This window comes from Alternaria metachromatica (genome assembly GCF_023757995.1).
Source record: "Alternaria metachromatica strain BMP 0045 chromosome Unknown scaffold_31, whole genome shotgun sequence".
Classification (NCBI taxonomy): Eukaryota; Fungi; Ascomycota; class Dothideomycetes; order Pleosporales; family Pleosporaceae; genus Alternaria; species Alternaria metachromatica.
This window is the reverse complement of record NW_026055522.1, coordinates 326,160-347,505: the sequence shown is the minus strand read 5'-3', so window position 1 is coordinate 347,505 and position 21,346 is coordinate 326,160. Positions and strand designations below refer to the sequence as shown.

The following is a 21,346-nucleotide window of genomic DNA, read 5'->3' as shown; positions in this document are numbered from 1 at the left end:
GGATGGTGTGCACACTTGCTTGAGGACGTAGATGAGGGCTTACGGTGTCCAGATTGAGGGTGTAAATCTGGCGAGATCCTCGTTGGTCTTACCTTGTGGTGGTGGGCAGCGGTTGAAGTGATACAGCGTTTGCCGGGACCGTGCGGCTGCCATCAAGAGGTAAGAGACGCCGACAAAGCGACTCCAGGCCGCTATTTGCGGCGGCACAAACCACCATTATGGAAATATTGAGATGTCTGACTTGTACGAAATAGAGGATCAGAAAACGTATTGAAGGAGAGATCAAAAGGATGCTGGGCCATTTTTGTTACATTTGAAGATTCGGAAGACAGCCTTCAGCTTCGATAGTCGTGTTCTGAACCGCCACTACTGGTTCTTGGCCGCCTTGATGAATGCCCGTATCTTGTCCAGACTTTGCTGGCCATCTTCCTCCACACCGCTGCTGACGTCTACAGCATGCACGCGGCCCCGGTATTCCTCAAGGCTAGCGAGCGTAGATTGGACATTATCAGGGTTCAATCCTCCAGCTAATATGACCTTGATACCATCGTCTTTCGCGAATACTGTTTTGACATCTGAAAGATCCAACTGCTGACCCGAGCCGCCGGATCCTGCATCCAGAAGTGGTAGAGCGTGATACCCTCTTGAGCCAATGCCAAGGTTATGCGGGTTAAATGCTCTCAAGACAGGAACCGGGACAAGCTTTGCCCACTCTAATGGCTCCTGACCATGAAATTGTACGACGTCTAGATTCAGCAGTCGCTGCTGTTCAAGTACGTACTCTAGTGACTGATTTCGGAACACGCCTACGAGAAGCGCGTGACTGTCACTTGACACCAGTCGTGCTGCGCCATGCTCAAAGAAATCGGTGGCGGACTTTGATTCAGCAAGCAGCCCAGATTTCGAAACCACAGGCTTTCTGGTCTTGTGTACGGTTTCCGAGATTTCCAGAGCTGTCTCAGCTGTGACCGTTCGCTTGGTTCCTGGCGCGAGGATCATGCCGATGAGGTCAGCTCCTGCTTCGATTGCGGCTTTTGCAGCCTCGACACTGCGAGTACCACAGATCTTCACCATCGGGCTTGATGCTGTTCCCGACTTCTTGGTAGATGAGCCACCAAGAAGCTCCGCGATGAACTGAGCGGTGTCGGATGCGCGCATCAGCGCTTCACCCACCAAAACTGCGCCAACTCCACTTTTGATGTATGGTTCGACATCCTTGGGCCCGGCAATACCGCTCAGCGCACACAAGATCGTCTCTTTTGGAACCATGTTGATTAGACGGTTGGTTGTTTCCATGTCGACCTCGAAGTTCACCAGGTTACGGTTGTTCACACCAATGACCTGAGCGCCCAGCTTGACCGCAATCTCCGTTTCTTCCGCGTTCTGGACCTCGACGAGAGGCTCCATTCCAAGTGATCGGGAGTAGTCGTAGAGTTTCTTCAAGACCGCTTCATCCAGCATCTTGACGATCAGCAACACTGTATCGGCACCCGCGAGCCTAGCTTCCAGGATCTGGTACTCCTCGAAGATGAACTCCTTGCGCAGGACGGCGGGACGGTTCGGCATGCCTTCCAAGCTTTGTCGAACAGCTTTGAGGTCGTCGATGCTACCCTTGAACCATTCCGGCTCAGTAAGTACGGATATCGTGCTTGCACCGGCCTTTGCGTACAGCCTTGCTTGAGCGGGAGCGCATGCGGACAGTGAAATTATGCCCTTGGAGGGTGATGCGCGTTTGATTTCGGCCATGAGTGACAGTCGGAAGGGCGATTGCCTGAGGCGCTCGGCGAAGTTGATTTGAGGAGGCGCTAGGCTGAGATCGTACGCAGCCTGTAGATCACTGGGTCGTTGGGACGGAATCTCCTTCTGCTTAGCGACCGAGGCCCTGCGATGGTCGTAGATCTTCTCCAGTATGGATGTCTGCTTGTCCTTCTTTGCGCCGGCTGCTGTGCCGTTGGAACCAGCACCGACTGCTTGGGCATGTGTCTCTTTTTGTAACCGCTCGTTTTCGGCCCAGGTGCCTCCCTGCATCTTTAAGAAGTTCCTCACCATGAGCCGACCGTCCTCTGTCAGGATGCTCTCCGGGTGGAACTGTACACCCTCCATGACGTATTCCTTGTGTCGAACGCCCATAACGACTTCCTTGACTTCGGCTTCTTCGTTGGCGGGTATGGTCGCAGTTACCTCGAGGCAGTCTGGGAGAGTGCCGTGGGTGCCGGCGAGGGAGTGGTAGCGCGTAACGGGGACATTTTGCGAGACGCCTGCGAAGACGCCCTTGCCGTCGTGCTTAAGAGGCGACGTTTTGCCGTGCAGGACCTGGCCTGTGACGTCTACAGTACCGCCGTAGCTGTAGAAAATGCACTGTCTTGATCGTGTCAGCACTGCCCCGCGTGTTGCGCCCACCGAAAACCGAGAACTCACTCGCCCATGCACACGCCGAAGATCGGGATCTTGCCGCTGTAGTGCTTGATGGCCGCATTGCTAATACCTGCATCCTTCTCGGGGTGTCCTGGACCTGGGCTGATCACCAGTTGTGTAGGGTTTTTCGCGATGAGATCTTCGAGCGTAATTTCGTCGTTCCGGTATACGGTCACTTTCGCGCCTTCGAAGACGAGGTACTGGTACACATTCCAGGTGAACGAATCGTAGTTGTCTATGAGTACAACGTTGGAAGCGGTAGGTATCGGTGGCGAGGGGGTAGGATTGCTGGGCGAGTGGTCGATTAGTTCGAGGGCGGGCATCTTGGGCGGTGTTCTGCGTCAGCGTTGCCGTCGCGTTGGAAGCCCGGTGGCTGTTATATAGCTTCGTCTGAGTACTCTCCGGCGGTCAGATGGCAGAAAGCGTGGCGGCCCTTTGATGGCGAGGTCGACGTTTAGAATATATTAGCTGCCGATTGCGGAGTGCGCGCCGGGAGATGTGAGTGCACCTTGGGACGGGAAGGTGGGAAAGGAATGGCTGTCTACTAGAGTAGTGGGGTGACTCAATGATGCTCTATTCAGATATTGAGGCTGCGGAGTTAACACGGAGGTGGCATGAATCGGTCCTTAGTGCTACGGTACGGTACCTCATGTCTGGTACAGCAAGGCCGCTATTGCGCGACCTCTTGGGTGTAGAAAGTCTAACAGATTATTCTGAGTGTGTATATACCAGAGAACGGGTCTATTTCTGCGTGCAGGCAGTCCGCAGGCAAGTTCCCGCTGCATTGTTGGCAGAATGTAATTGGAAATCAGAAAAAAACCCATTGCGACGCGAACCAATACGCGCAAAACTAGATGGCGATAATATTTCTATGCGCATCTGGTATCTTTCCAAGACATTGAAGCGTGTGTGTGCAAGGTGTCGGGGAGGGATCGCAAGAAAGAGCCCTTGTGATGATCCCTGCACGTACTAGCTCGACTTTCGCGTGAGCTTTGGCTTTCGCGACTTTCGTAGCCATTGACGCCAAACATTCGGCAACACGACCCCCACGCCTCTCCAGCACCTTCATGGCCTTTGGGTAGCTGATTTCCTACTCGCGCACTGCAGCGCAACCATGGCCCCCATCCAGTCCCCCGAGTTCGACCTGGGCAAGTGCCTCAAGGGCGAGCAGCAGCTTGTGTATGTTTACCTGCATCGAGCGCAGCAACGTAGCTGACAGTAGCAGGACCTGGGACATCGCATACCGCGCCCTCTGCGACCCCGAAACCGCGTCCAAAAGCGACGCCCTACGCGCCTTCCTCACCGCCAACGAGAACAGAGACATCCTCAGCCACCCGTGGAAGCCCTTCCCCGACCCGTCGTCGCAGGAGAAGAGCAAATTCGAATCAAAGACCGCGCCCATCAGCGTCACTCCCGCCCAGAACGAACACTACGACGTAGCAGAGATCAAGGACGACAGCCTGTGGTTGTCCAAGGAGGCGCAGATATCAGAATATGCAGCGCTGCAGTTGGTTGTCCAGGAATGGCAAGGCAGGCCAACCGCACAGCTATTGAGTGGACTCACTGAAGAGGAGGCCCTCAGCGTACAGGAAGCCGCTGGAGTCGGGAATCTAGGCGCCTCGACTTTCGTCCCAAACTCATCCATCATGGCCTCACCGCTCGCTTCCAAGACCGCGCACCTCGAAGCAAAGGACCAGCGCCGCCTCCACATCCTCGACGTCTACCATTCGACGTGCGCGTCCATCATACGCATCAGCCAGCTTCTGGTCTCGTGGGGCTGCGCGTCCAACTTGCGCAGCCAAACCATCTACGGCAACGATTACCTTAGCATTGGCGCCGGCTGGATTGAGGAGCTTGGACAGGCTATCGCAGCAGCGCAAGATGGCCCCTCGGGCGGAAAGGCGCTAGACGAGTTGCTCAAAGCATTCTCCAAAAGATGCGACGCTTTAGACACCGGCTATGGCTGGGACGTCGACGAGTCGATACTAGAGCCTGCGTCGGAGAAATGGGTTGTCGCGCAGACTACAGAGATGCTGCACATCCTTCACCTGGCCTTGGTACATGCAGACCTCGTTGCGAAGGACTTCCTACCTGCGGCTACCATTGAGGACTGGCTCAAAGCCTTCAGTTTCCGCGGCTTTTTCCGCGAATTCCCTGCAGTCACGGCTCGCCAGGAACCTCTCATTCCGGTGATACAACTGCTGACGTCACTCATGTCTCTGACCATCTTGAAAGTGGACAAAATCATGGATGATCTCGAATCCGGTAACTGCAACGCCTGGGACTCCTCGTCGTATATTCTCAACGGCACAGTTGTAGAGAGCATTACCACCATCTTCGGAGAGGCCAAATTGTTGGGCGCCAGTCCGGCTACACCACCTACATTCGCCTGGGCTATCCTGACTTGGAGGCTCACCACCCGTGCGAGCTACGAGGAACAAGAGCGTGACCGTCTCATCGAAGCGTCGAACGACACAGGGAACACGGAACCTCAGACTTCGCCACTCGAAGAGGCTGCTTTAGTTGTGGCTAGACTTGAAAATCATGAGCTCTTCGACGGCAAGATGCCTTATGAGGAGCTGGCCAACATCAGCTCAGCAGTGGGTGTGCTAGCTATCATCAACCAGCTGGTCGAGACCAGTCTGCCTGCATTTGGAACATCGATCGACCAGATATCACAGGATAGGATTCGCCTACTGTTCCTCCAACTCATCCGCGCCGCAGTCGGCAGTGACATTGTTGCGTACAGCCCGGATCTGATAGTAACAACATACACAATTCTCACCGGTGACAACTCCTTCCGTAGATGGGAGAATGGGGAGATTTCTCGTCATGCTGATCCGGTTGTTGCGTATTTCCTGGAAGACGAATACATCCTTCGACCACTGCTGCTCAACGAAGCTCGCCTACGCTATCCCTACGAGATGACGCCCTTCCTCAAATTCTGTAGCGCATTGACACGCGGGGACAAGACCATGCAGAACGGCATGCCTACATTCATCGAGAAGCTTGGAAACCACAACCGACTTATGCAACGCCTCCCAGAAGGTTTCAGGGACTATGCATTGACGCGCGAGGAGGAGAATGCCAATTGGGTTGAACTTACAGCCAATCTTCCACTCTTCTCGACTGGAACCCCTTCAAGCTTCCGTGGGCAACGACGGTTATTAACCTCCGGCAGATCGACACAGTCTGACGGCCTGTCTGGAATACCTGCCGGCACAGAAGGAATTATCGTCGATGATAGCTCACAGCCTTATGTGGCGGTATGGCATCATCACCACTCTACACTTTCGTATCTAGTCGAGCTGCTTTCAACATACCCTGTAGGCAGCAGTAAGGTCGAAACCGCCACGCAGCAACCCGCATCTCGCGAAAGCGTCATCGAGATCATCGGACTCTTCGCCGACTTGATGCATTCTTCTTTACATGCTTCTGAGGGCATCTGTTCAGCGGAACTTCTGGAGGCGATCAGCATCGGTGCTGAAAGCAGCCAGGATACTGTCAACATTGTGCTTGCCATTTTCGAGGAGGAGCTGCTTCACCTCTGCCAGGAGCCTAGTAACGAGGCTTCTCTCGAGCTTCTGGTCAACTGCACCCACTTCCTAGAGGCCTTAATCATCGTCTCACCACATAGGGTATGGCCCTGGCTCGCTAGGAGCAGGCTGCTAGAAGGCGACGGCAACGGAAGCTTGGCGACTATTCTGATCGGAACCGAGATGGTTCTTGGGCGATATGACTTCCTCATAGGATGCATTCGACTCTACAAGGGGCTCGTCAAGGATGCCGTTGAGCGATCGGTGTCTCGCAAAGTGCCGACAAAAGCACTTAGCCGCTTCAATGCATCCGCGCCTTCAGAGAGCGGAACGTCGGATAAGATCATGAGCACCATCCTCTTTACATTCGGCCGGACCCTTGCCAGCATATACGAGAGCTCTTTGAACTGGAAATACTCCCAACCCAACCACCGTCCGGAGATCAACATCGCTATCTGCGAAGTTTTCACAACGATCTTGAACCTTGCGTACAGCGTCGACGACGAGCCCAAGCTATCTGCTAAACTTGCCAAATCTATCGCGCCCATCGCTGAGTATCTTACCCAGCTTTACCTTACGCGATCTGGTGCAGATCTTCCAACGAACCCGCTGATGACATCTCTGGTTACTGGTGTCAGCCCCAGTGACATCACGTTGCTCACGACCTCGAGTGCGTTGTGGATGCAGCAGACGCAGACTACTGTGGCCTTCGCCGATGTCCTTGTCAGGGTCGCAAGACTACTTAACAAGCCCTGGACACACCTGGAGCAGCAGTTGTTCAAAGCTACGCCATTATTAGCACGACTATATGCGACTAGTGACAAGTGGAAGTCGCAGGTCGTGCTCCTTTTGGAAGCTCTTGTTCGCGGTGCTGTTCGGGTCGCTGGACAAGAAGACTCAACAATGGCAGACGGAGACCCAAAGCAGACTGTTCGAAAACAGATTGAACAGCAAGAACCGCCTTCCCTACTTGGTCACCTCGGACCACGGACCGCAAAAAACTTCTTGAGTGTGCTGTCACAACTAGACGAGCCATTGCAAATAGTCGACATTCAGACGAACGTCTGGAACTTGCTTTCGGCTGTAGTAACGTGCAAGCAGCAATGGTTCTCGTTGTACCTGCTCACTGGTAGCACACCTCGCGAGTCGATTCGCTCCAAGAAGGATGCGACCCATGACTCAAGAAACAAAGCTCTTCTCACGCGAGCGCTCGATGCGCTTTCCAACATGGCGTTGCCCGAGAAAGACGCGAGTGGGATTTCATGGCCTCTTTACACTGCCATGCTTGAGTTTGTTTCATCAGCGCAGAACAACTGGTCGTGGGCGATGGGTGACCTAAGGCAACGTAAAGACTTGATCCAGAAGCTGCTTGCTTTCCTGAAGTGGATGGCCAAGCAACCCAAACAACCAAAAATGAGCAGCAATAGCGAGACATTGGAGCGCTCCTTCCAGAACAGGTTTGCGTCGTTAGCTTGCGAAGTCATCGCTATGTACCTCCACAGCTCGCGGCAAGTGGGCGACATCACTGTGCTCAAGGATGTTGTGCCGAGTCTGACATACCTGGAAGATACTGCTTTGGAGCTGCCGTCCTACAGTACATCCCTGCACGGCTATCTCAAACAAAACCTCGAGCAACAGTATCCTGGTGTCTCATTGGGAAACCTCAAGCGAACCACGCTCTACCCAGAGACCTTCGGGCGCGCCTTCTTCTACGACATCGACCTTGCTCAGCAGCTTTTGGGCTTCAATAGCAAATGGACAGGCCCTAGAGAAGGCACGGGCTTCGCTGCCGAAGTGGAAAAGGCTAACTACAATCTTGGCCTCGTTGAATCCCAGGTCCTACTGCTCCAAGGCTGGAAGCTGCTGGCTCTTGAGCTGAGCCAGGTCGTAGCAAAGGATGAGCGCATAGTCAAGGTCCTTGTCGGTGTCATTCAGAAGTGCATGGTCGCCAATCAACAATCGAATCTTCCGGAAGCGTTGTTTGGTCAGCTCATGGTCCTGCGAGCAGATCTGGCTTTTGCACTGCTTAAGAAGCTGGTGGAGGCCAAAGTACGAACAAGTGAGGCACGCCAACTACTCGCTCCAGTATGGAACGCCATACGCACTTCTACGCCCGACTTCGAGAACGTGTTTTCGACTGACGCTGTGCACTACTACCGGTCTCTGCTACGAATCCTGTACCTCGCCCTTCATTTCCATCTAATCGAAGACACGGACACGTCAGACGACGCATCCTTCCGCTCCTCTTTCCGCGGCACAATGCCCACAAGCCACAACAAATACACGGAACCCATCTCCACCCAACTCCTCGAGATTCTGTCAGACACGGTTGCAAAGGGCTTCCGCAGCCTAGCTAACCAACTCCACGCCGAACCCGCATCCGTCTCGCCATCTGACTTCGCCCTCCTCACTGCGCTTCTCCAACGTATCATTGCGATACCAGAGATGTCGAAGTGGCAACAACAAGCCGCTCTCCTCTTCGCCAACAGCAACACCGTGCGCTACGCCACCAGTCTGTTCTCATGGGCCGACCGCCTGACAATCCCCCACAACGGCGTCGACGACCCCATCTACGGCGAGCTCAGCGTCCTCTTCCTACTCTCTCTATCGAGCATCTCAGCCCTCGCCGAGACCATGGCGGTAGAAGGCATACTGAGCCAACTCAACACCGCAAACATCATGAACTACTACCGACGCACCAACGGCATGGGACCCTTCGACAACCCATCACGCATGTACAGCATCTGGACAAAAGGCATCCTTCCCCTCTGCCTCAACCTCCTGCTCTCAGTCGGCCCGCCCATCGCCGCAGAAATCTCATCCTTCCTCAACCAGTTCCCCGAGCAACTCGCCCGTTCAGCCCTAAGCATAAACTCGAACCCTTCGTCCCGCACATCAGCCACAAAGATCACACTGACCGTCGCCTCGGAAGTCCACTCCCTCTCCCTCATCGCCAGCATCCTCGAAAACGTCCGCAAACAAGGACCCAAGTTGGGTATCCAAGCCAATGAAGTCGCCCTCCTGGACTGGGATAAGGAAAACATCAAGGAAGACGTCGAGAGCTGGCTTAGCCGCAAGAGTGCGCTACGCGAGCGTATCGTTGCTGTTGATGAGCGCGAGCTGGAGATGCTGAGTACCCGGAAGGGATCAGGTGAGGATGCGTTGAGTGAGCTTGAGATGAGGGTGTTGGGTGAATTGGAGGATGCGGGGAAGTGTCTTGGTGTGGGCAATGGGAATGGGAATGGGAATGGAAATGGGAAGAAATAGAGGAGAGGGGGATTGTGTAGGATGATTTGTAAAAGCGCTGGAGTTCTGGAGCAGGGTTTGAGATTAGTTGGTTGTTAGATCTAGGGTGTAGTAGTGTAGTGTACTTCTAATGTTACTGTGTTGAAAAGTTTAATCTGGTGATGTAGTGCGCTGTGGTGGTTTCCCGCGCTCAATGTAGAAGTCTAGCTTCCAAGTCTGTTTCGTCTCATCTCACACCAAACTCCTTCCTAAATGAGTAACTCGTAGGAAAACCATGGATTGCGGTAGTTTTTCTATTCACCCTCCCGGTCCGTCACCACCACCTGACCTTATGAGTAGAATCAACAAAGTCCCGAGTAGGCAAGTCCTCAAGGAGTGTAGATAGTAGCAACTTCCACTGGCTTCCAACTATGCCGAGTCATGTCTCATCTTCATGCTCGACACTTTTGGATATCATGGTCACGAATGGGGGATAACGTGAAATTTATCAATCATATTGATCTGACACTACTAGTAGATATCGACAGCCGCTGAGGCCGACGTCGATCGCCATGCGAAAAGAACCATGTTCTTGTACATATACCATACTTGCACCACACGTGCCAGACGGAACGGCTCTAGCGCCGACATGTCTGACAACTCCCGTACTACATGCCATGAGACAACAACCGTGTCATATCCCAGACTAGATGTTCATGCCTTTCCTAAGCATCCACAATAGACCAGCCAGATTCCACATCGCTGACTTGAGGCGTAACGCCACAGGCCAGATCGACGCAGCTACCATGCTCGTCCTCAGACTCGGTCTCGCTGTCAGTATCGAGGACGGATCCGATATAGGGAACATCGATATACTCGGCTGGCTGAGATTTTGACGCTTCTTGAACCTTCTTGAAGTGCGCCTCAGCACCTTCTTGGACCTTCTTGAAGTGCGCCTCGGGACCTTGTTGGAGTGAACTGCTCGGAGCGGCCAGACCCTGGTGCGATGGGTGGGACTGCGCGTGCTGTGGGCGGTTATCAGATGGGGAAGACATGGTTACTTTGACCGTGGCCGGTTCCTCCGTCGGCTTGGGTTTGGGGTCCGCGTATTGAAACTGAACTCCGCACTGATAGAACATTTTGTCAACCACTCCGCTAGGTACCTCCGGAAGCTTGAATTTGGAGTCCACCGCTTCAAAGTGAATTCCGTTCCAAGCGAGTATGTTATCCATCGTTCCGCCAGGAACCTCCGTAGGCTTGGGCTTGGGGTCCGCCGGCTGAATGTGAATTCCGTACCAAGTCAACATGCTGTCCATCGCTCCGTCAGGTACCTCCCACCCTCGGGCGATGAAGTAGAGCTCTTTGATCTGCTTGTATACGAGGTTGATATTCTCGAACCGCGGTCCGCTAATGATGAAGAATTGAAGAAGCATCGTGTTACCAACGAACAGGAAGTAGAGCTGGAAGGGCGTTACCCACCGGGCGCCATACGGGAGCTGTATTGGATACGAAAACAACAGCTCTGATATCAGTCTTCCTACAAAACAAAAATGCAAGGATGCGGGCATGATTTTGATCTGTTCCGTCTTGCGGGAAGGGGGAGGAGGGCGAACGGCCTTGGGTATGACGAACGGTGCCACACCGAAGATGATCGCAAACATGACCACCAAGATAGAGGCGTGGATGTAGTCGAAAAAGATCACAACCTGCTCAGTAGCCCATTTAGCCTTTTTGACCTGGCGGCTGGCGTCCCGCATTTCTTTGATCTCGCGTTTGAGCTTCGCGAGGACCTCGCGTGAGACGCTGACTTTATTTGTACGCTTAGAAGAACCGGGTGGGTAGACTAGGCGGCATGGTTCGGTGGGCTCGCAGCGCAGAGCGAAGCCGAACGGTACTTTGGGCAGGGCTCGACTCGGAGGAAGCGTTCCGCTAGTGTTGGCACTAACAGGAACGTGTTCGGTGATGGGTGATGTTTTCTTATCCGTGAACGGCCTCATAAGTAGATTCAAGAAACGACGAGCCTGCTGCTGCATGGCTCCCAGAGCTCCCTCAAGCATGCGGCGAGAGCGATAGCTCGCATCCGCCCAGTATGTCAGCACAGCCTGCTGTGGGGTTGGATCCTGTATCACCACTTGTGGCGTGTACTGCAGTCTACCACAGTTCTCCATCGTCCAGTCCATGACCTGCGTGCGCATGTCAGGGTACTGGAAGCCGAGGCCGTAGAGTTCGTAGTTGGCCTCCTTTAGACCGCGGACAAGACAGTCTTCATGGGTCTCCATGAAGCCGCGGTTTAGTTGGCTAGAGAGAACTTTATCCAAATTCTTGTACAGTGCATCCTCTGTGTACTTGGATTGTGAAAGCACCAAATACTCGTCAACCGCTTGGTTATGTCGAGGGTGTATCATGTTCGCGATGCCGTGGAATCCGACGTAGACAGCTGCGAATGACGATGCGAGGTAGATGACGCATGCCAGTAGAATCGCGACGCGCGGAAAGGCGCGTTGGAGTATGGGGACGTATGCAGGATCGGAGTTTGTTGGTTCGGATGCAGTGCAACGGCCCTCACGTTGTGACTGACTCCGAGTAGGCGCCTCGTATTCTGGTCGAGATGGCATGGTGCTGGCTTCCACACTGGTGGATGGCGTGGTAGTGGATGCTGGTCGTTGAGCCTTGTGGTAGTTAGCTGCTGTGGTGTAGGTGCAGCGGCGTTGTGGGCTGCGTCTGCGGAAGTGAGATCGGTGGAATTTCTCTTCTCAGGTGCGGTTGAGGGGTGGGCCTATCGCGAATGCTTAAGTAGGCGTGGGGGAGCGTATTTGAGTACCACGGATGAGGTTGCCAGGGACCAAAGACCGTGCCTGACCAGGCAGCACTTGGCTGGTGTGCAGTGAATTGCCTATAGGATGAGGTGACAGAAGCGCTGCCAGCACTCGTTTAGTGGCGCTCGCAAGAATTCACGGTGAGTAGATTGAGGAATGAAGATAAGAGCTCGACTGCGTGATGTTGCCTGGTGAAGACTGGAAGGCGCGATATGGTCCCAATGTCTGCATGACGAAAGGGCCCACTCCAGGACCGTACTAGAGCGTTTGCTGCTAAACACCAACCCGACGCGACAAAATGTAATACTGTGTTCAAAGTGTGCGCTTCTGATTTCGAGGTCAGACGCCGTGCCATGGCTTCGGGATATGTTTTAGGACTACTTACTACTTCTTTCTCTGCGGCCTTCTTCGTGGCGCCTGCCCAATATCCTCTATGTCTATCGCAACTTCCACATCTTCTGCTTTGATCTCATCGACTTCAGCCACCACCTTCTCTTCTTTCACCGCCGCCTCTTCGCTGCCATTGGGCGCTTCTACTTTCACAACAGCTTCTTTCTTGACTTTCGTGCTCTTAGCTACGACTGCTGAAGGACAGAGACCTCTCTCCGCCAACTTGCAATCGCCACACTTCCTGCCCACAGGCAGGCATATCGTTTGCCCAAAGCCCACGAGCAGGTTGTTAATGTCATGCCACTTGTCTTTTGGTAGCCATGACTCCAGCGCTGCACGCGTCTGTTCTGGCTGTTGAGTCTTGTGCCAGCCCCATAGGTTGGTGATGCGGTGGACGTGGACATCGACACCAATGCCCTCTGTTTTGCCCCAAGCTGCGCTCATCGTCAGGTACCCCATCTTAGGTCCGACACCCGGTAGCGACACGAGCCCTTCGATAGTATCTGGAATTTCGCCGTCGAATTTGTCTCTCAATATCTCGGCCGTTTGCTTGATGTACTTGGTCTTGAGGTTGTGGAAGCCGACTTTGTTGATGAACGCGTTAAGTTCGGGAGGTTCTAAGGCGAGGACCGATTCGAGGTTGAAGCCCTGCACTATGTTAGCTGGGAATCGCCGTATAGCTTTGTATCAACACACCCCAGGCATCCTCTCCTGCATGCCTCGCATGACAGGCGCTAAGACCGTGTCTTTGGTCTGGCTACTCAGCATCAAAGCAATGAGCGTTTGAAACCGTCGATCGCGAGGCGACCTGATGTCTTTCGCCAGGCTCTCGCATCCCATAGTATCCACTGGTGCGAGGTTCTCGTTCCGCATCTCTCTCGTCAGGGTATATATCTCCTCCCAATTCGCAGGTGGCTCCATCGTGACAGTTCCATCGCTGGTCTTGATCTTCTTCGCAGGCGCACGACGCGCTTTCTTGACCTTGGCGACTTTCTTCGGGGATGCGACTGCAGTGATTGATGTCTCCTCTACCTCCTTCTTCACAAGGATTGGCATATCCTGGCCTCTTTTCCTCTTCATAGGCATTCGTCGCGTCTCGCCATCCGAGGCGGAGTCCGCTGGCGCAGAGCTGAGGTCTGAATCTGATCCAGCATTCTCGTCGCTACCTGGGTCGCGTTTGACTGGAGCTGGCGCATTGGTCGCGCTTCGTGTCTGACGTAACGCTCGTTGCGTGCGACTCGCTGCGACAACGCGGGACGCGTCTCGGGAAACTCGTGATGTTCGCATTGGATGATCAATTGGAATGCGCAAACAGCATGCAATGAGCGAATGATCTTTGCGACAGATTATCTGAGCTCGCGGGCTGATGCGCAGCTCATAGTGATGACGAAGACGCGGCCCCTGGAAGCGGAAGCAGCCAATCAGCGCGTTTCAGATGTAATGGGCTACCGCGCTGGCACGTGAGGACAAGCTCCCGCACATGACGTCAATTCGAGATTTCGATCGAAAGCAGATTTGCGAGAATCCAGGGAAACTGGCGTCTGGACTGAGATGGCGCCTGCCATGGGTACGATCCAACTTGGTCCCATTGGATTCTTATGGCTGGATTGACACCTCTAGAGACTAGAAACAAGTTTCTAGAGGCCAAACCCAGTATCCTCGTCGCTTTCAACATGGTATTTATCTCCACCTTGTGATGCAGCATACACATTACATGGCCTCCTATAGCCCGGGAAAGTCTGAAGTATGTAGGCTTTCAAATAAGTAACATCAGTCTCCTGCAGGTTAGCTAGAATTCCCGTGCGGATGGTTGCGCCGAACAGATGGGCCGTGCATCAAGCAGCTAATTTGGCTCGTGTGGAGACGTCACGACTTCACGCGACAACACCAGCTGTAGCTCCCACCTTGTGTCACCCATTGGCTCAACCTCTTGAAAATTATAACATCCAAACAAAGTATCTCTCGTGTATGCTGCATGACGCACGGCAATAATCGCCACACCCACAACACAGAATGCTGCGCGAGCAAATGAAAGAGGTGGACCTACTGATTCTGGGCGCCGGATGGACGTCCACGTTCCTGATTCCGCAACTGGAGGACACCGATATCACGTATGCGGCAACCACCACAAGCGGAAGAGACAACACGATCCCGTTCAAGTTCGACCCCGAATCTGGTGATGCGGAGCCATACAAGCGCCTGCCAGCAGCGCAAACTGTAGTCATCACTTTTCCATTGGTGGGACACTCGCAGTCAAAGACCATCATAGGGCTCTACCGCTCCGTTCACGGCGCAAAGAACAATTGGGTGCAGCTCGGATCCACGGGTATCTTCAACAAACTGCCCAATGACTGGAGCGCCGATGACGCGCCATACGACAAGGAGGATAAGCGGGCCGTCGCGGAAGACGAATTGCTAGCGCTCCACGGCTGTGTGCTGAATCTATCGGGTCTATACGGCGGTGAACGCGTGCCCGCGAGATGGCTGCCTCGCCTCGGCCAGTCCAAAGACGATGTTGCTAAGCGAGGCGCCGTGCACTTCATCCACGGCGAGGATGTCGCAAGAGCGATAATCGCGACCCATCGCAAGTTCACGCCGGGAAAGCGCTGGATCATTGCCGATATGCGCGTATACGACTGGTTCGATCTCATCATGAGCTTCAGCTCCATGACCGAGTCGTCTATGACCAAGGAAGAAGTGGAGACGCGCCAGGAGTTCGCTAAATGGGTGGGCGAACTCATGGAAGAGCAGGGTATCCGTGCCTTGCCGCGCGATATGGGTGCCTTGGGCCGGAAGCTGGACTCAAGGGGATTTTGGTACCATCACGGGTTGTGGCCCCGACACAAGCGGTTAGCATAGTGGCTCGGCTCGAGGCAATTTTGAGAAGAGTCACAGAGCAATCGTCTGTGCGAGGTCGCGCGTAATGGACATTGACTCGATAGGCTTGTTCTTGCGGTCTAAGGTGACTAATGGATGCCTCGGAGGACGCTTCCATGTATTCTCAGGTAATTGCAGTGCTCTCTACTGGTCTAGTTTCGTCTATGTGCTCGGCCTCCAACGCCGCTGTTACATCCATAGCATACAGTCATGAAAACACCTCAAAATGAACCAAGGTTATGATATATCGCAGTCCGAACATCTTCTTTCCTGCGCTGCAATAAATAGCTGATATCCCCTTCCGTCTCTCCTAATATCTCAAACTCTCAGACCAAATTACTTTCACCATCACAACTTTCAAAAGTATCTTAAACTACCAAACTCTCCACCCACCCACACACAACAGACACCCTCCACATACACCAACATGTCTTACCCCACCTACACCGCAACCCAAAACCAGCGCATGTGGAGTACAAACTTGCACCAGTGGATCACCATCTCCGCTCCAAGGCCAACCTACCCACCCCAACAAACGAGCATGCCACAACACATGAGCATGCCGCAACACATGAGCATGCCACAACAGCTCCCTCCTCCCGGCGTCGCTGCCACTAATTGCTTTCCTGCTGGTTTCGTCCCCAACCAGCAATACCCTTCTCACATGCCGGGTAGGTCACAACCCGGCGCCGTGAACGCTCCTGGCGTCGCTGCCACTAATTGCTACCCTGCTGGTTTCGTCCCCAACCAGCAACACTACTCTCACATGCCGGGTAGGCCACAGCCCGGCGCCGTGAGCACTCCTGGCGTCGCTGCTACTAATCGCTATTCTTCCCCCTACGCACAGCAGCCACAGAGGTTTAGTCAGCCTGTGGTTCAGACTGCTTTCGTCCCAAAGCCTATGTTTCAGAATGTTAGGAGGAACTTCACGCCTGGGTGGCAGCAGCAGAGTAGCATCATCGATGCTACTACCAATGGTCAGGTTTTCGACCTCACACGGGATGATGGCGGGGAGGTGCCTCCAACATGGCCAACAACTCCCTCCGTCCCCGTTTCCTCCGCGCCTACCAAGAGGAAGAGGCAGTCAGGAGGCGAAGATGAGGTACCAAAGGTACCAAAGAAGAGGGGCAGGCCTCCTAAGGCGAAGCCTATGGACGAGGTGCCCAAGGTACCAAAGAAGAGGGGAAGACCCCCCAAGACTAGGCCGGTCGTCGTAGCCCAGGTACCAACTCCTGACACCACCACGACCACCACGACCACCACCCCCTCCTCATTAGAGGACAATTTCGCGTTCGAAGCCGCCCCGTTTGCCGACTTCAACGAGTACACCATCGACCAAGGCGTCGAGGCAGGAACCCCCTGCCGCCTACAAGAGCGTGGGCAAGACAGCACCGAAGCTGTAGAAACCGTTGACAACCTCCCGGCCTTCTCTTTGCCCGCGTTTTCAGCGGCTGAGAGTATATGGGCGGACGCCCCGATGTGCCAAGAACCTTGGATCAGGGATGTGGCGCCCGCTGACGACCTCCCGGCCTTCTCTTTGCCCGTGTATACGGCGGCTGAGAGTATATGGGCGGAACCCCCGCTACCCCAAGAACCTGAGATCGTGGAGCAGGGTTCCTTTGAGGAGCTCATGGATGCCTTTGAGGCTAGAGCTGCGGCGGATGATGGGCTTGCGAATGCGGCAACAGACGAGTTTGTGTGCGGCTGGAACGATAATCTGGAGGATCTGATATTTTGAATAACGGATGAGGTCCTACACCTCTAAAGTTAGGTAGTTATACGGAATAGGTAGTAATAGTCTTAGAAGAAGACGATGAATGCATCTGATGCCGCCCCAATGCCATGAAACTCCACGCTATGCTTGTATGCTATAAAGGTGCCGCGAACGGCTAACGAAAAAGAGAAAAGAAAACAACCCCCACACCACAATGATGATACAACAAGTCTACCTTCCATCGTTCTCAACAACAACCCGTCTAAACCTCAATATTCTCAAACGGATCCCGATCCGGCGGCAATCCCCTGTAAATAACACTACCACTCGCATCCAACCGTGCATTCACACTCGTGATCCACACGCGCTTGGTAAATGCACTAGTACGCTGGATCTCATCCTTAGCGACACCCAAGTCGTCGTGCGGAATCCAAACAGCGGGCTGGATAGCGCGGGTCGCTGGATGTTGGAAAGAGCGCTTGATGAGCTTCTGGCGGGCTTCGGGCTCGATGTCGGCGAGCTCGTCGTCGACTTCGTCGAAAAGGTTGCCAGCGGGAAGGACTTGCGCTTCTGCGTCGCGGATGGGCTTTGCGACGTCGTCGAGACCCTTCTTGAGGGCGTTGGTCATAATGTCTAGAGGGTCCTTGCGCTTCTTGTGGTGGGACTGCGAGCGCGAACTGCGACGGGAGCGTTGTGAGCGGTCAGCCCAGCTTGAGTTGCGCGCACGATTGTCGGGTCGAGGTGACTGTCCGTAGCCGGCCGGTGGCATGTTACCATCCAGATTGCTGAGCTCGTATGATCCAGGGCCATGGGCTGCCTCGCGTTCCTTCCTTTCCTCGAGGCGGTTTTGTTCGTCTAGGTGGGCTCGTTCGCGCTCCTCGGCTGTCCGCTGTGCGTCTTCCTGAGACATGAGACCTTGGTGTTCGTCCTCCCGTTCCCACTTGCTGGCCTGTGCCCGCTGCCACTCTTCGTCTCGCAGGACCGCCTCGTCCTCGAATGTAATTGGCAAGTACGTGAAGAGAGGCCCGAACGCTCTGTTCAGCACGACCTGGTAAAGCACAGTGAAGACCATAATGATGATCATGATAATAGCCTGAGGGAAACACGATTGCCTCCCCTGCTCGTCTTCCTGCAGGAAAAACAAACCGATCATGCAGAGCTCGAGGAAGTAGAGTCCGGTGAACAGCTGGTTGACCGCTTTGGGGAAGATGAGACCGTTGGTTTCGGCCTTGGCGTAGCTGACGTAGATCATCTGGTACCTGTAGGTAAACCAGAAGAGACTGAAGGTAATCAACATCATGATTAGGATCAAGGGCGCGACGACTGAGTAGATGAGACCTGGGCATCGTTAGTTTATGTGAATGTTTATCTCGATAGACAAACTTACCAATGGCGGCAAAGTTGGTATAGACCGGGATCATGGTACCCCAGTTGATACCCGGTCTTTGCAACACCCTTGAAACCTTCTCGCGCGGTGTGGTGTCCAGAAAACGCAGGAAGATGATAACAACGACAGCACCAATTTGCAGCAGAGTACCGGAACTGATACTAAGCGCTTGCAGAATCATGTAAGAGAAGAAGTAGTTGGCGGCCTTGGGGAGGTTCTGCGCCAATGTCTGGGGGACACTGAGTGGATCGTTGAGCAGATCGTCGATGGTCGAAGTGATACCGGTAGAGATGGAAACAACCAGGAACAGTTGGACAAATACGAAGGCGAAGTAGAAGTTCTGTACAAGCAACTCGCGTTCGCCAAATGTCGTCGTACCGGTGAGACCAGCCAGGAAGCGCAGGAGTAGGGGCAGAATAGCGAAGAGAATAGCCAAGAAGGCTGGTGGCAACACACCCTGAATCAAACTAACGACCCAGTCGGGAGCATCATTGATGAAACCAAGCCATGGCAATGTTTCGGTCAGAGAGTCGACTTGGGACAGAGCTCCTGTAAAACTGACGGGAATACCCCAGAAGATGATAAGTCCAACGATGAGTAGAATGACTCCAAACATGCGTAGGTAGCGCTCCCACCACTTCATGGTCAAGTTGTCCCAGATGACGTAGTTGGGGTTAACCTCGACGGTTCGTGGGTTCATTTGCCGGGGAATGTGGTGACTCAATGACTGACAGGCCATGTGTGCAGCAACCTGGTGGTTGAATTGAATAAAGGCCGAGTTCATGAGTGGGAAGCGCTCTGGGTGAGCCTGGTCGTCGGCAATCTCAGCGTTAAGGCGGGCAAGCTCCTTGCGGCAATGGTAGATGGTGTCCACCTTCTTGCCAATCAGAGGCAGCGACGGCCACCACGAGAAATTCAAGATGGGCAGACGCATCGTTTCTCTGTCCTTTGGCTTCATGTATTTTCTCCAGAGAGCGTCCTCGCCATCCTCTTCCATAGACTCGTCGTACAAGCCTGATAGGTCGTACTTGATCTTACTGGCATCCTTGACTTCTAGTGGTAGCTCTTCTCCCTCTTTCACGAATGGACTTGGGCTGATGAAGTCACCCTGACCGACGTACATGGCCTTGAGCTTGTTGAGCGGGTGCTTCCATGCAGGTTGTACAGGCTTGGCTTCTTTGGTGTCCGTCTCGGCTGCGGGTGCTTTCAAGTTCGTCTGAGGAGAGTTGGGCTCTGTCACGGTACCTTCAGAATCGTACTTCTCTTTGGTGGCCAATGGAGTATGGGTGTCGCTGCTAGCGGCCCTTTGGTGGTAGTCCGCAGATGTGGGTGACGATGCTGGAACCTCATCGCTGCCGTCGAAACTTGGCTGTGCTTCCTCAGGGTTCCGCGCTTGACCAGCCTGACGGGACTTTCCGCCGAAAACTCCTCGCATTCCACCATAGACGTTCTTGTTGAAGCGATCCACACCCTGGCCGACATCGCGGAAGCCTTTGCCGACAGCGTGCATGCCTTCTCCTAAAAAGGGCAATGGGTTCATGTTCACGCCGCGCTTGCGATCAGGGGAAGTCGACCGCGAAGAAGAGGATGATGATGATGCAGACTCTGCCAGGACCTTTTGGAGTTGTTGCTCGATCTCGTGGGGGTTACCGGCATCCACACCTTGTTCGTGAGTCTCCTGGTTGATTGCGTGGTTCTGCATCGCCTCGTCGTGCTTCTTTTCCGCCTTGGACTTCTTCTTTCCAGCCTCCTTGGCGGCCTTCTCCTCCATCTTCTTGTGTTTTTTGGTGCATGTGATGATGAGATTTGTTTCGGCCGCTTCAAGGCTCCGTGCGATCTTGGTTCGGTCGTTGACCTTGTCCATAAGATCGTCGTAGTTGCGGTTGATCCAGATATCTTTGATGCCGCCGGGGAAGACATCGTAGAGGGCGTCGAGCGCGGGAACCGTGAGCCACTTCTCAGGAATGCTTTGCACGAGAATAGTGGTAGCAGATGCTCGGATGCGATGCTCGGGCCTGGTGAGAACGGTCTGCCTGAGGCGCACGAATTGCCTCAGCGCCAAGTAGAAATTGAAGCACACCCAGCATACAACGGATACGGCAATGATGCAGTGCGCCCACAGGCGGTGTCGCTTATTCGGGAAGGCGACATTGGGCCAGGCGAAGGAGTCCAAGCCCGAGACACCGGGCTCGTCGCCCTTTCGGTTTATTGGTAGGAGGACAGGCAGGATAATGAGTGCCATGGGTATGAAGATGCGGAGCAGGAGCTGTAGGTATTGGAGGAAGAGGTAGCCGTCGACACCGGCGACGCGGATGAGCTCCTTGTCGCTGATGGTAAAGACATTGCGGAATGAGTCGATGGCGGTCGTGGGCGCTGCGATGCGCTTGGCTACGGGTACGAAGGCGGTCTTGTAGTAGCTGGCGATGGTTAGCACATGGGGGTATGTAGGCAGGGAAGCGGCGTCGCATACTATATCTTGTGGAACAGACTCTGTCGTGCCGCCGCCTTGTCGGCCTGGTCTGCATCATCTACGGTCTTCTTCTTGGTGACTCCCTTGTGCAGCTTCCAGTTGCCACTCAGAATCAAGAAAACAACAATCTGGATGCCGAAAATGGCGGCGGCGGTGGAGAGCGACGCGGCGAAGTTTTCGATGCTCTGGTTCCGCCGCGACTCTGGCGATGGCTTGTTGGGGTCGGACATGGCTCAGAGCGGTGCAGGTCGCGTATGCGGTCAAGTTGTGAATCGGAACCCCTGTCTTAAGCGCAGATGGCCATGGAAGAAGGGCAGGGAGGAGCAGCCGCTGTTATTTGCGGTTGCAGATAATTATTAGGGTAGTAGAGTCGCACAGAGGGGGTGAATGAGAACGTCAAAGAGAGGGTTCGTTATGAACTTGGAGGTGACTGGCATGGCGCACACGGCGACGTGTTTCAACCCTCGCATTCCCTGATACGCGGTCAGTCGGGGGCTTGGCGGCGTCACTGGCGCT

General features: G+C 54.1%; 7 protein-coding genes across 7 annotated transcripts; 3 read left to right on the top strand and 4 right to left on the bottom strand.

Moving 5' to 3' along the window:
• Window positions 1–366: 366 nt before the first annotated feature.
• Window positions 367–2,738, bottom strand: TRP1 (bifunctional tryptophan synthase trp1; the record flags this gene model as incomplete). Its single annotated transcript, XM_049336222.1, has 2 exons — window positions 367–2,362; window positions 2,419–2,738. The coding sequence occupies 2 exons, from the start codon at window positions 2,736–2,738 to the stop codon at window positions 367–369; spliced, it is 2,316 nt and encodes a 771-aa protein (XP_049184786.1).
• Window positions 2,739–3,529: 791 nt separating this feature from the next.
• J4E83_009332 (uncharacterized protein) lies at window positions 3,530–9,218 on the top strand (the record flags this gene model as incomplete). The annotated part of the gene is made up of 2 exons (XM_049336221.1): window positions 3,530–3,594; window positions 3,641–9,218. 2 exons carry the CDS (start codon window positions 3,530–3,532, stop codon window positions 9,216–9,218), a joined length of 5,643 nt encoding a protein of 1,880 aa, XP_049184785.1.
• Window positions 9,219–9,901: 683 nt separating this feature from the next.
• J4E83_009331 (uncharacterized protein) lies at window positions 9,902–11,791 on the bottom strand (the record flags this gene model as incomplete). The annotated part of the gene is made up of 1 exon (XM_049336220.1): window positions 9,902–11,791. The coding sequence occupies one exon, from the start codon at window positions 11,789–11,791 to the stop codon at window positions 9,902–9,904; it is 1,890 nt and encodes a 629-aa protein (XP_049184784.1).
• A 585-nt stretch (window positions 11,792–12,376) lies between these two features.
• On the bottom strand, window positions 12,377–13,669 carry J4E83_009330 (uncharacterized protein; the record flags this gene model as incomplete). Its single annotated transcript, XM_049336219.1, has 3 exons — window positions 12,377–13,030; window positions 13,079–13,500; window positions 13,549–13,669. 3 exons carry the CDS (start codon window positions 13,667–13,669, stop codon window positions 12,377–12,379), a joined length of 1,197 nt encoding a protein of 398 aa, XP_049184783.1.
• Window positions 13,670–14,395: 726 nt separating this feature from the next.
• On the top strand, window positions 14,396–15,241 carry J4E83_009329 (uncharacterized protein; the record flags this gene model as incomplete). The annotated part of the gene is made up of 1 exon (XM_049336218.1): window positions 14,396–15,241. The coding sequence occupies one exon, from the start codon at window positions 14,396–14,398 to the stop codon at window positions 15,239–15,241; it is 846 nt and encodes a 281-aa protein (XP_049184782.1).
• A 445-nt stretch (window positions 15,242–15,686) lies between these two features.
• J4E83_009328 (uncharacterized protein) lies at window positions 15,687–16,997 on the top strand (the record flags this gene model as incomplete). The annotated part of the gene is made up of 1 exon (XM_049336217.1): window positions 15,687–16,997. One exon carries the CDS (start codon window positions 15,687–15,689, stop codon window positions 16,995–16,997), a length of 1,311 nt encoding a protein of 436 aa, XP_049184781.1.
• Window positions 16,998–17,235: 238 nt separating this feature from the next.
• J4E83_009327 (uncharacterized protein) lies at window positions 17,236–21,060 on the bottom strand (the record flags this gene model as incomplete). Its single annotated transcript, XM_049336216.1, has 3 exons — window positions 17,236–18,311; window positions 18,361–20,777; window positions 20,831–21,060. The coding sequence occupies 3 exons, from the start codon at window positions 21,058–21,060 to the stop codon at window positions 17,236–17,238; spliced, it is 3,723 nt and encodes a 1,240-aa protein (XP_049184780.1).
• Window positions 21,061–21,346: the final 286 nt, after the last annotated feature.